This window comes from Moschus berezovskii, chromosome 6 (assembly GCF_049115385.1).
Source record: "Moschus berezovskii isolate FMDL1 chromosome 6, NW_MosBer_1.0, whole genome shotgun sequence".
In the NCBI taxonomy this organism is placed as follows: domain Eukaryota; kingdom Metazoa; phylum Chordata; class Mammalia; order Artiodactyla; family Moschidae; genus Moschus; species Moschus berezovskii.
Genome location: NC_142465.1, coordinates 44,924,162 through 44,937,091, shown reverse-complemented (window position 1 = coordinate 44,937,091; position 12,930 = coordinate 44,924,162). Strand labels below are relative to the sequence as shown.

The following is a 12,930-nucleotide window of genomic DNA, read 5'->3' as shown; positions in this document are numbered from 1 at the left end:
AATTTGTTTCTTATTTTAAAGGAATGCAAAAAATATACTTGTACTTGTGAAAATAGCCAAGATTGCCTGTGTACAATTTTAGGCAACTATGTGAAAGCATGTGCTGAGAAGGAAACTTCCATGGTAGGATGGAGAGCTGGACTATGTGGTAAGCAGAATAAAGGCTTTAGATAACTCTACTTTCTTCTCAGTTTTACAACAGGTGTGTGTGTGTGTGTGTGTGTTTATGTGTAGTTTGTTGCTGTTGTTCAGTCACTCAGTTGTGTCTGACTCTTTGCAAGCAACCTCATGGACTGCAGCATGCCAGGCTTCCCTGTCCTTCACCATCTCCTGGAGCTTACTCAAACTCATGTCCACTGAGTTGGTGATGCAATCCAACCATCTCACCCTCTGTCGTCCCCTTCTCCTCCTGCGTTCAATCTTTCCCAGCATCAGGGTCTTTTCTAATGAGTCGGCTCTTCACATCAGGTGGCCAAAGTACTGGAGCTTCAGCTTCAGCATCAGTCCTTCCAATGAATATTCAGGGTTGATTTCCTTTAGGACTGATTGGCTTGATATCCTTGTAGTCCAAGGCACTCTAAAGAGACTTCTCCAATACCACATTTCAAAAGCATCAATTCTTTGGTACTCAACCTTCTTTATAGTCCAACTCTCATCTCTATATGTAGTTTAATTTAGTATGTAGTTTAATTTAATGTGTAGTTTAGGTGTGTGTATTTACAAATTTGTATTTGGTTCTTAAAGATGATTTTCTTTATTTTTAAATAATGGCTACCCACTCCAGTATTCTTGCTTGGGAAATCCCGTGGACAGAGGAGCCTGGCAGGCCAAAATCCTGTGTTACAAAGCATCAGACATGACTTACTGACTAAACAACAACATGTTTGTTTAATCCTTGCATATTTATTTCTTGATTTATTTTCTTATATCTTGATTAAATACATTTACATTTTAATAAGAACAGAATATATGTGCATTTATATATAAATACATATGTTCAATTTTATATACTGAAATTTAAATAATGTTCTGACTTCTACTGCATTTTAACTGATAGTCAAATATTAGTAACTTATTTTGAAGAAATAAATTAGTAAGTTAGGGAATCAACTACTGCATTCATACTTTGGGGACTTCCCAAGTGGTCCAGAGATTAAAACTTTGTGCTTCTAATTCAGGGGGCACAGGTTGGATCCTTGGTTATGGAACTAATATCCCACATGCCGCGAGGCCAGAAAAAAAAATCTTGCTTTGTTTTAAAATAGTTATTACCCTAAAGTCAGACAGAGAAAGAAGAACATGGTATGTTACCACTTGTAAGTGGAATTTGAAAGATTAAACAAACTAGTGAATGTAACAATAAAGAAGTAGATTCACAGATATAGAGAACAAACGTGGTTACTAGTGGGAAGGGTGGAGGAAAAATATAGGGGCAGAGGATTAATAGGTACAAACTATTGTACAGAAAATAAATAAGCTACAAGTATATATTGTACAATACAGGATATATATCAAATATTTTACATCTATAAACCAAAATATAACCTATAAAATTTTTGAATCACTGTGTTACACACCTGAAACTAATATAATATTTAAATTGACTATAATCAGTGAAAGAAAAAAGTGAAAAAATCTTAGTAGAAGACTGATAAATACTTCACTGAATGGAAAAAAAAAAGCTACTGCATTCTTCAAATATGACAGAAAAGCTTTTGGGAAATACATCTCTCTAGATCGTACTTAATACTGCATAGTCAACTTCCAGTCAATCAATGAGGTCCAAGTATACCTCCAAAATTTCTCTCAAATCCATTCATATATTTTCGTCTCTATTGCCACAAAGCTAGTTCAACAGCCATGATTTTTCCTATTGGATGATTGCAGTAGCTTCTTTCAATATCCAGTCTTGGTTCCCTCTAATTCAATTTCTACAGAGTAATCAATATAATCTTTAAAATCAAACCAAATAAAACTAGCCTGATCATGTAACATCTCAGTCTAAAACAAGTCAGTGGCATTTTATGGCTTTCAGGCTAAAGAAGAAAATGCTTACAAGGTTTATAGTTTCTATTCTCTTAATTGCTCTTTGAAAGAATTCCCCTCTCTTCTAATTTAAGTTGTTCTCAAGATATAGAATTCCCTTTTTCTAGGCTATCTTCACTCTATCTGTCCCTCCTCTTCACTAAGGGTACGTTCCCAGCTATAAACACTCAGAGCTTCCTATTTTGCTTTTTAGCACGTACCACGATTTTCTTTCCCCAAGGAATATAAGCTGCCTGAGAGCAGTGAACTATCTATCTTGTTTATGGGCTTTATCTCCAGCAGAATGTGTAAACATTATAGCAGTGTCTCAATACTGACAGAAAAAAAAAAGGACAAGTACCTTTTCCTTTATTATTCATAACTCAATTATGTTTAATTCACTATAATACTATAAACATTCAGTTCAGTTCAGTTGCTCAGTCATGTCCGACTCTTTGCGACCCCATGAATCACAGCATGCCAGGCCTCCCTGCCCATCACCAATTCCCGGAGTTCACTCAAACTCATGTCCATCAAGTCGGTGATGCGATCTCATTCTCTGTCGTCCCCTTCTCTTCCTGCCCCCAATCCTTCCCAGCATCAGAGTTTTTTCCAGTGAGTCAATTCGTCACAAGAGGTGTAAATATAAACATTAAGTTGAATTAAGATTACTAATTACTATGGATATTTACATGCTGACCATATTTTCCCTATACCAACAGATCAATCTTGTCCTAGTGACCTAGTTTTCAAGTACAACGTAAAAACCTGCAATAGTTCTTGCCGATCATTGTCAGAGAGAGATAAGAGCTGTGATATGGAAGGCATTCCAGTTGATGGATGCACTTGCCCTGATGGAATGTACAAGAATAATGAAGGAAATTGTGTTTCAAAATCTCAGTGTGACTGCTACATAAATGATGACGTTGTGCAACCAGGCAAACTCATCCATATTGATGACAATAAATGGTATGGAAATTACATATATACTTGTTATGACTTTAAAATCAAGAGACTTTACTTTTCAAAGAAGTAGTCTTTTGCTAGGATGAAATCTTCTTTAGACCTGCCACATTTTAAATTTTATATTTCTCATTAAAGTTTAATATTACCTGGAGTGTACATTTCACTGTAATGGCCATTGCTGAGATAGCCCACTCATGTTTGGTTTTAAATGACAGTAGCAAAATATTTTAGCAGCTGCTACATACAGAGAATGCAAAGCAAATTCATATTCAGGCAATGCTTCCTAGTTGTCTCTCAGCATTTATCGTTCAACAAACAGTTCTTCAATAAATGCCTACCATGTGCTAGGCTTTGTGCTAAGCACTTGAGTTGCAAAGATGAGTGGTCACTGGCTTGGACTCAGAGTAAGCATGATGCAGACTATTGCAGAGAGGTCTATATACTATCATCTGGTACCAGAAAGGTGCTAGTTGCTACCTCAGGAGATTTTTTTTTTCTGAGTACACAGCATTTAAAAACTACATCATTACAGAAAGATAACTGAAATACAAAGTCTTAAAACCTATGGGATATGGAAAACATTATCCACTGAAGCCTTAAATGTAGTAGACTTTGCATAAAAAGGAAAAGCAATGAGTATACAAGTATACAGCCAGTTTAGGAAGTTAGCAAAATAAACAGAATAATCATAAAGAAAAGAAAACAACTAATACATACCAGGTATTAATGCAATAAAAATAAAGATAAAATTGAGAGGCTCAACAGAGTCAAAGCTGCCTTAAAAAGCTTCTTTAAAAAGGGAAACATCAGGTAACAATAATCAATAAGAAAAATCTTGCAAATAAGCAATACTCAAAATGGGAATTACTCATAGAAGCATTAAGAATATAAATAGTAGAAACAACTTTATGCCTATACATTTAAAGATTAGTTGTCTCATATACAGGATTATCGTTACCATCTTTCTAAATTCCATATATATGCGTTAGTATACTGTATTGGTGTTTTTTTTTCTGGCTTATTTCACTCTGTATAATAGGTTCCAGTTTCGTCCACCTCATTAGAACAGATTCAAATGTATTCTTTTTAATGGCTGAGTAATACTCCATTGTGTATATGTACCAAAGCTTTCTTATCCATTCGTCTGCAGATGGACATCTAGGTTGCTTCCATGTCCTGGCTATTATAAACAGTGCTGAGATGAACATTGGAGTACATGTGTCTCTTTCAATTCTGGTTTCCTTGGTGTGTATGCCCAGGAGTGCAACTGCTGGGTTGTATGGCATTTCTATCTCCAGTTTTTTAAGGAATCTCCACACTGTACTCCATAGTGACTGTATTAGTTTGCATTCCCACCAACAGTGTAAGAGGGTTCCCTTGTCTCCACACCCTCTCCATTTACTGCTTGTAGACTTTTGGATAGAAGCCATTCTGACTGGCGTGAAATGGTACCTCATTGTGGTTTTGATTTCATTTCTCTGATTATGAGTGATGTTGAGAATGTTTCCATGTGTTTGTTAGCCATCTGTATGTCTTCTTTGGAGAAATGTCTGTTTAGTTCTTTGGCCCATTTTTTGATTGGGTCGTTTATTTTTCTGGAATTGAGCAGCAGGAGTTGCTTGTATATTTTTGAGATTAATTCTTTGTCAGTTGCTTCATTTGCTATTATTTTCTTCCATTCTGAAGGCTGTCTTTTCACCTTGCTTATAGTTTCCTTTGCTGTGCAGAAGCTTTTAATTTTAATTAGGTCTACCTCAGGAGATTTAAAAAAGAAAAATAGAAAAACACAACTTCTCAGAAGAGACCAGCATTTCAGTTTTCCTAAGGGATGAATCCTTTGCCTGACAAAATTGGAGTGTGAAGAGTGACTTCCTGTCAAGGAAACAGAATGCAGTAATGTAGGAAATGCTTGAAATAGTATTGTACATGTCAGTTGCTGTTACACAAGACTGTGCTGGAAAAGAAGTAGCCAGGCCATATTCCAGAATTTAAACTTTGTTCCAGGGTGGTAGGAGGTATTGAAGAACTATAACTTTTTGTGATGGATAAGGAGGTTGTGATTCCTGAAGTTTGGGCAAAGTAATTTATCCACATTTCTAATTTCATGTACAGAAATAGCAATTCTTAAAAACATAACTGCAAAAGTGAAGCAGTCATTACAAAAATCTTTGGATGCACCTTCTCTTTCTTTAGCTCCATTTCGATGTATGGCAAAAACCACCACAAGATTGTAATTAGCCTCCAATTAAAATAGAGTAATTAATTTTAAAAAGATATCATTTACAATGAATAGTAATAATTTGGTCATTTTAGAGGAAAATGTGTAACAACTCCTTTTAATCAACAAAGTACACAAAACATTTGGTTGGGATTTGATTAACGATACTTTCCCAGTAAATGCTGGAGAATCAGTAGATTACCTTTTTAACAAAACTTGGGCTAGCACCTCCAAATTATGGATGGTGTTAGCATTACCCTGTTTTAAATCTCTACAACCTCTTGTTTGTACTACTGTGTAAACTAACTTGACTGTTCTTTGTTCTCTCTCTGTCATGTTTCCGGTACTGTCACTGGAATATCATATCTAAAGCACTATTCTGATTGTGCCACTCAGCTGCTCAAAAACTGATTTTATGGTGACAGTTGCCTAAAGAATAGAAACAAACCTGCGTGTCATTTGGGACTATCTGAAATCTGGTTGTAACTTACTTCTACCACTTCCCCCTATGTATCCTACCTTCTATCCAAACAAGTCGTTAGAACATTCCTGGTTCTTTCCTTTGTCACAGCTTTGGATTTTATCAGCAACATTTGTTGCCACCTGCCAATGCTGGAGACACTGGTTTGATCCCTGGGTTGGGAAGATCCCCTGGAGGAGGAAATGGCAACCCACTCCAGTATTCTTGCCTGGGAAATCACAGGGACAGAGGAGCCTGGTGGTTTGCAAAGAATCGGACATGACTGAGCACATGCACATGCATCTTTTGCGGGACTGTATCTCATTGATCTTATTATTCATGATAAAGCAGGGGGTTTATGAATGAGGGATGAAAGTTGCTACAACAGTGTATTAAGCTGTCATTGAAATTTTATTTAAATTTATAATTTTCTTTTATTTCCAGTGTCTGTAGAGATGGGATTCTTCTTTGCCAGACTCCCATTGATTTAACACTACGTAAGTTTTGAAATCATGATCCAAGCTTAAAATATCTACTTTGATTAAAATAAGCAGATCAAGAGGCTCTTGACTAACAACTTCCTTTGTCTCACAGAGAATTGTTCTGGAGGGGCTGAATATGTTGACTGTAGGAATCCTAAGGCACAGAGGAGAGTTGATAGTACATGTAGCACTCGGAACATACCTAGTTTTGATGTAAGTAACATGGTATTAGAGTTTAGATTTTTAAAATCTTTTATTAAAAAAAAAACTTTTGTTTCAGTGAAGATGGAAATTAAAATATCAAAGATAAATAATTAGAAGGTCATATTATTTTTGTGTGTCATTTTGACTTGTCAAATGCTGATTCTAACTGTATACTTGGTATATTTATGCATTGTCAAGGATTAATACAACTGATAATGCAAAGAATTTAGACTAGAACCTCATGGTTTATATTTTATATTTACTCCTATAGGAGAACTTGCCTTGCAAACGTGGGTGCTACTGTCCTGAAGGAATGGTTCGAAATTCTAAAGGGAACTGTGTCTTTCCTGATGACTGCCCATGCTCTTTTGGTGGACGAGAGTATGACCAAGGAAGTGTCACCTCAGTTGGCTGCAACAAATGGTACATAATGAAGAATTACTCTTTTATTTGTTTTGGATATTAGAAAGTATACAGTCTGCTTTTATTTTTATGGGAAAGGAGTCATACTTTGGGACATTTGGAAAAATAATGGTCAGATGCAGTTAGAAAAACTATTTTTAAAACAAATTTTATACAGCATTAAAATTTGAACATCGTGTAATGGACAACTGAGAAATTTAAACTGATATGCTTTGTGCTTATTTATAAAAGCAACGTGAGTTCAGTCACAATCTTGATATAATTACCACACTGTATCATTGTTTTCTTCTAGTACTTGCATAAAAGGATCTTGGAACTGTACACAAAATGAATGTCAAACCACCTGTCATATCTATGGGGAAGGTCATGTTAGAACTTTTGATGGAAAAAGTTACAGCTTTGATGGTCTCTGCCAGTATTCATTTATCGAGGTAATTACAAGTGTGTTTTTAAACAATTTTTCTTTACTTCATAATTATTAGATGAACTCTGGTGAATTTTATTCTCAAAATGTGAATTAAAAAAAAAAACATGCTGCATATATATTTCTTGATGGTAGTAAAATGTAATATAATGTAATGATGATTCTGGATCCAGTAGGCCTAAATTTCACTCTGCCTCTGCCATTTCTCAGATGTATGACTTACTTTGGGCACATACCTTAATTTCTCTGTATCTCAGTTTCCTTAACTGTATGATGGAAATAGCCCTTACTTGAAACTAGAGAAAATATTGGAGCACATAATAAGTGCTCAAATAAATGTTGCTGCTGCTGCTGCTGCTGCTGCTACTAAGTCACTTCAGTCGTGTCTGACTCTGTGCGACCCCAGAGACGGCAGCCCACCAGGCTCCCCCGTCCCTGGGATTCTCCAGGCAAGAACACTGGAGTGGGTTGCCATTTCCTTCTCCAATGCAGGAAAGTGAAAAGTGAAAGTGAAGTCGCTAAGTCGTGTCCGACTCCTAGTGACCCCATGGACTGCAGCCCACCAGGCTCCTCCAGCCATGGGATTTTCCAAGCAAGAGTACTGGAGTGGGGTGCCATTGCCTTCTCCCAATATATGTTAGATGTCATTATTTTAGCAACAGTACTATCAGCAACAATGACAGTTACCATTTTATGAGTGCTTCTTTTCCAAGTGAATCTATATATTTAATCATTTATAATATAAAATGCTTATATTATTATCCCTATGATGGAGAGGTTTGCAGAGGTTAAGCAACATGAACTACTAGGTAGAAAATGCCATATTCAAACCTAGATCTGTCAGATTCTGGAGTCCATGCTTGCTCCATGTACCTAAACTGCTTTCTAAGTAACATGTAATGGGTGATATATGGATTGTTTTGCATGAGTTTTGAGTGAATATCAAGTTTCATATAATCACTGAAGAAAAAGACATCTTTATCTAGCTATCTGAACAATCTAGAAAAAATTTAAGATTATAAACTTACATAATTTATATATATATATACACACACACACACACACACACACATCTATGGTATATTCTAAGCTTGTATGGAAGTAATGGGAAAAGAACTGAGTCAAACAAGTTAGTATGGACTCAACCAAGACTACAGACTTGTAACACAGATAACCATTGTCTTTTGGAAATTCCATAATGTAACATATGGTAATTTATTAAGTATAAGGTGTCACTGTCTAAGAAATATTTGTCTGATCCAAATATTGTAATTGAGTTCCATGTTCCTGATATAAACTATTATTATAATTTATTTTTTAAAGGATTATTGTGGTCGTGAAAATGGCACATTCCGTATTTTAACTGAAAGCGTCCCATGCTGTGAGGATGGACTTACATGCTCAAGAAAAATTATAGTTGCTTTTCAGGTACAGTACTATTTTGTTTCCCCTCAGATTATGAACTGCCAAATAAGATTGATGTTACTGTAAGTAAGTCTGTCTTTTAATTTACAGGATCAAAATATTGTCTTGCATGATGGTAAAGTCACAGCAGTCAAAACTACAGAAAGTAAGGAATGTGAACTCAATGGAAATTCATACTCTGTTCATACCGTTGGCCTGTACTTGATTCTGAAATTTTTAAATGGAATAACCATAATTTGGGACAAAAATACAAGAATCTCTGTTATACTGGATCCACGCTGGAATGTATGTATACGACTTTCATATATATATATATATGTATGTATATATATATCTCAACATACTATAACAGAACAAATAGCAAACAGATACAGATAGTCTACTTCAGTCATATCTGACTCTTTGCGACCCCATGGACTGTAGCTCACCAGGCTCCTCTGTCCATGGGATTCTCCAGGCAAGAATACTACAGTGGGTTGCCATGCCCTCCTCCAGGGGATCTTCCTGACCCAGGGATTGAACCTGTGACTCCTGTGACTCTCATGCATTGCAGGTGGATTCTTTACCACTGAACCACTGGGGAAGTCTGCAAATAGCATAGTAGAAGTTAAATCATTTTTGCTACTGAGAATTAGAGGACATATTCAAAAGTAGAAAGTGGGAGAATGGCAATATTTATTATAGAGCAATGCTCCATGTCTGTTCAACCTCACATGTAATATTAAATGTAATCAAAGATGATAGAATTTGGTGGAAAATAAATGTAGTAAACCTGATGAATTCTATTTTAGCCATATTTGGTTGCTTGGTGTATAGATAGAATTAATGTAGTTCTCAGAGCAAATATTCTAAGAACCCAAGAGTACAGTCCTGTCAAATTTAAAGCTAGTGAATGTAATTACTTTTTAATTCTTAAGACATCTATCTTGATCAGTACTAGATCATTTTGCAATATCGGACACCTTGGATTAAACAGTAGGAGAAGTTTATCTACAGATTCTGGTTTTCTTCCAAAATTTGGAATTTAAAATAAACTTGTATACAATCTTAATATCTCTATCATATAGCTATCAAAATCTGTTTATCTATGTATCTCTAGCATAACTCACTTTTTCAGTACTCTTTCTGATCTATGTAGGGTCAGGTGTGCGGTCTCTGTGGAAATAACAATGGTGATCTGAAGGATGATTTCACCACAAGATACTCATCAGTAGCTGCTGGAACACTGGAATTTGGAAATAGTTGGAAAACAAGTCAAGAATGTTCAGACACAGTCGCTCAAACCTTCCCATGTGACTCAAATCCATACTGTAAAGCCTGGGCTGTGCGGAAGTGTGAGATCATTCGGGACAGCACCTTCAGAGAGTGCCACAATAAGGTAGGGGGCCCTGAGAGCAATGACAGTCACAGGCTTTGCCCTCAGAGACTCATGTGCTGCCTTCTCCTTAGGTGGACCCCAGTGAGTACTATGATGCGTGTATTGAAGAAGCTTGTGCCTGTGACATGGAGGGGAAGTACCTGGGATTCTGCACGGCTGTGGCAATGTACGCAGAGGCATGCAGTGCAGTTGGAGTCTGTGTCACATGGAGAAAACCAGATCTCTGTCGTAAGTGAAGTCCATATGTCGCTTTTCTTTAAACCATAATTAGAATCGTTTTGTTAAGACAATCAATCATCATATTTTCTAGAAAATACATACTCTTGGGTATAAACAGGCTTAAAAACATGTTAATATGTTTGTTTGTGATGGAAAAAAATACATATTTAAGAATATATGACACTTAACATGGTGCGTCAAATTCAATTTTAGTTTCAAAAGTTCTGTTCACAAAGGAAGATTGAATATTGATGGAAAATATTTCTTATTCATACTTAGATGAGCAATGAAATGCCTACCTAGTATAGTTACATATTCTTAAATATTTACCTCACATCACTTTTGTCTGAAGTCCTCACACATCATCTTGAAATGTTTATAGAGCTCTAGTCAAGATAAACTGTAACATGAATATAAACGGAATTTTGATATGTGTGAAATGTGGGAACTTTAGTAGAAATTAGTCAACTCTTTTTCTTCCAAAGGAAGGTATTGTAAGAAAAAATGTGACAAATGAGAAATGTTGAAATTGAATCTGCATTTTATTTGTCTATTTTTGTCTATTATGTACAGCTTTACATACTGAAATATTATATTGAATATTATATTGAAATCTTTAGTTACCTCATTTGGGAACTGTTATTTACATTTAAAAAGACCAATTTTCCTAGAGATTTATTTTCCTCGCTTAAGGCTAAACATTAAAACCATGAATATAGAGTACAATCAAAAATAGCTCAAAAATTGAAAAAGTTAATGTTTACTCTTCTTCCTAAAATCAGTCTTATTGTGAGATTTTTTTTAATGCTATTTTGATTCTATAAGTTTCCTTCCCTTTTTTAAAAACTGTTTTGGCTTATATGGCAATTTGTATACAGCCAAAGGACTTAATAAGATAGAATGATATACTTTGTGTGTGTGTGTGTTTTAGGGCTTCCCTTATAGCTCAGTCAGTAAAGAATCTGACTGCAATGCAGGAGACGTGGGTTCGATCCCTGAATCGGGAAGATCCCCTGGAGAAGGAAATGGCAACCCACTCCAGTATTTTTGCCTGGAGAATCCCATGGACAGAGCAGCCTGGCAGGCTATAGTCTATGGGGGTCACAAGAGTCGGACATGACTGAGTGACTAAGCACACACACATAGCAATAAACAGATGGAAATTTGGATATAGCCAAAGGATTTAATAAGACAGAATGATATGCTTTAGGTCTGTTTATTGTTAGTATCATTCAAAATCTCTCATAAAAATGATTTGGAAAATTAAAGTTGAAAATTGTCATATAATGAATGCAAGTAATTTGATATAATTCAATCATAGCTGTCTACTGTGATTATTACAATGCACCTGGGGAATTCAGCTGGCATTATGAACCTTGTGGCACAGTGACTGCCAAAACATGCAAAGATAGAGTAATTGGCCAGAAATTTTCTGCACTTTTAGAAGGTAAGACATATTTTAATAATATTGGCAAAAAGGTGGAAATTAGACTGATATCTTAAAACTGGGAAATGTTGTTAGTTTCTGGCAGTTCAGTGTCTTACATTTTCTAATTTAATGAATAACTATTTATCTTTATTATGACATTAATATTCCTACATTAGAAACATTTTCTCTAGACATAAATGATCTATTTAACAGGAGAGAGAGAGAGAGAGAACATAGTACTCTCATCCTATTAGCAATCTTTATGCGTTTCATTAGATAAGGTATTTGTTGAGACTATCATTGCAGAATGCAACATATAATATAGTCTCACTTGAATGGAGGCCAGTTAACCATACCCACATTTAAAAAGTACTTTACTCTTAGCATTACATATCTTAGATAAAAATAAAGGAGTGTCAAGAAAACAAGATGATACAAAAACTTTCTGACAATCACATCTATGTTAAATCCCAGGCTTTGGGATATTTTCAGCCCATTTTATTATGATTTCTGTTATCTTCATCTACCCAATGAAATAGTATTTAAAATTGGTATTCACGAAAGTATTGAGAATTGGCATTCACGTTTCAAGACACATACTTATCCAAGTCTTGTGTTATGTTCAACATCGTGGCTGTCATTAAAGTAGAAAAACACTTAAAATATTTAGGAAGTATTTTAGAAAAAATTAAGTCAGCTGAAATTTCTAAGTTTTCAGGTTGATATTTCCCTGCCAAAGAATCTGAATCCTGTTCAATTTTATATGTTTTTCACTAAAAGTAGGCTGTTATCTACTTCAGTTCTTGGAATCACTGAAGTAAGTGTACAAATATATAATGCAGTATGAGGAGTTTCAGCAAATAGAGATGAACTGAGGGTCATGTTTACACACAGGCTGTTATGCCAAATGCCCGGACAGTGCTCCCTACCTGGATGAGAACACTATGAAGTGCGTCAGTTTGTCTGAGTGCAGCTGCTTCTATAATGATATCGTACCAGCTGGTGGAGTGATTCAAGATAACTGTGGGAGAACATGGTATGTTCTCTAACTGCCCAATAGTTCTGTTTCTTACATTTTTATTTAGAAAACAAGAAAAAAATTCAAAGAATATATTTTTAACTCTGTTATTTCTAAATGAGGAGGTCAGCTTTAGGTTCAGTTTTATGTCACTTATTTTGGTTATTTTGTGTTTTCATTAAATCCACATATTGGCTAATGATTTATTAAATCTTAGTGGAAAAGACAGCACAGAAAATATCACTATGTTGTTCTGTGT

At 35.4% G+C, this 12,930-nt stretch overlaps 1 protein-coding gene across 1 annotated transcript in view; it reads left to right on the top strand.

Annotated features, from left to right (window-relative positions):
* The window catches only part of MUC19 (mucin 19, oligomeric), a 126,410-nt gene that overhangs the window by 22,783 nt on the left and 90,697 nt on the right, over window positions 1–12,930 (top strand). The window contains 12 exon segments of the mRNA XM_088837009.1: window positions 22–148; window positions 2,748–2,994; window positions 6,114–6,166; window positions 6,264–6,364; window positions 6,627–6,778; window positions 7,071–7,209; window positions 8,526–8,630; window positions 8,718–8,912; window positions 9,766–10,005; window positions 10,077–10,233; window positions 11,546–11,671; window positions 12,548–12,689. Coding sequence (XP_088693135.1) covers window positions 22–148; window positions 2,748–2,994; window positions 6,114–6,166; window positions 6,264–6,364; window positions 6,627–6,778; window positions 7,071–7,209; window positions 8,526–8,630; window positions 8,718–8,912; window positions 9,766–10,005; window positions 10,077–10,233; window positions 11,546–11,671; window positions 12,548–12,689 — 1,784 coding nt within the window.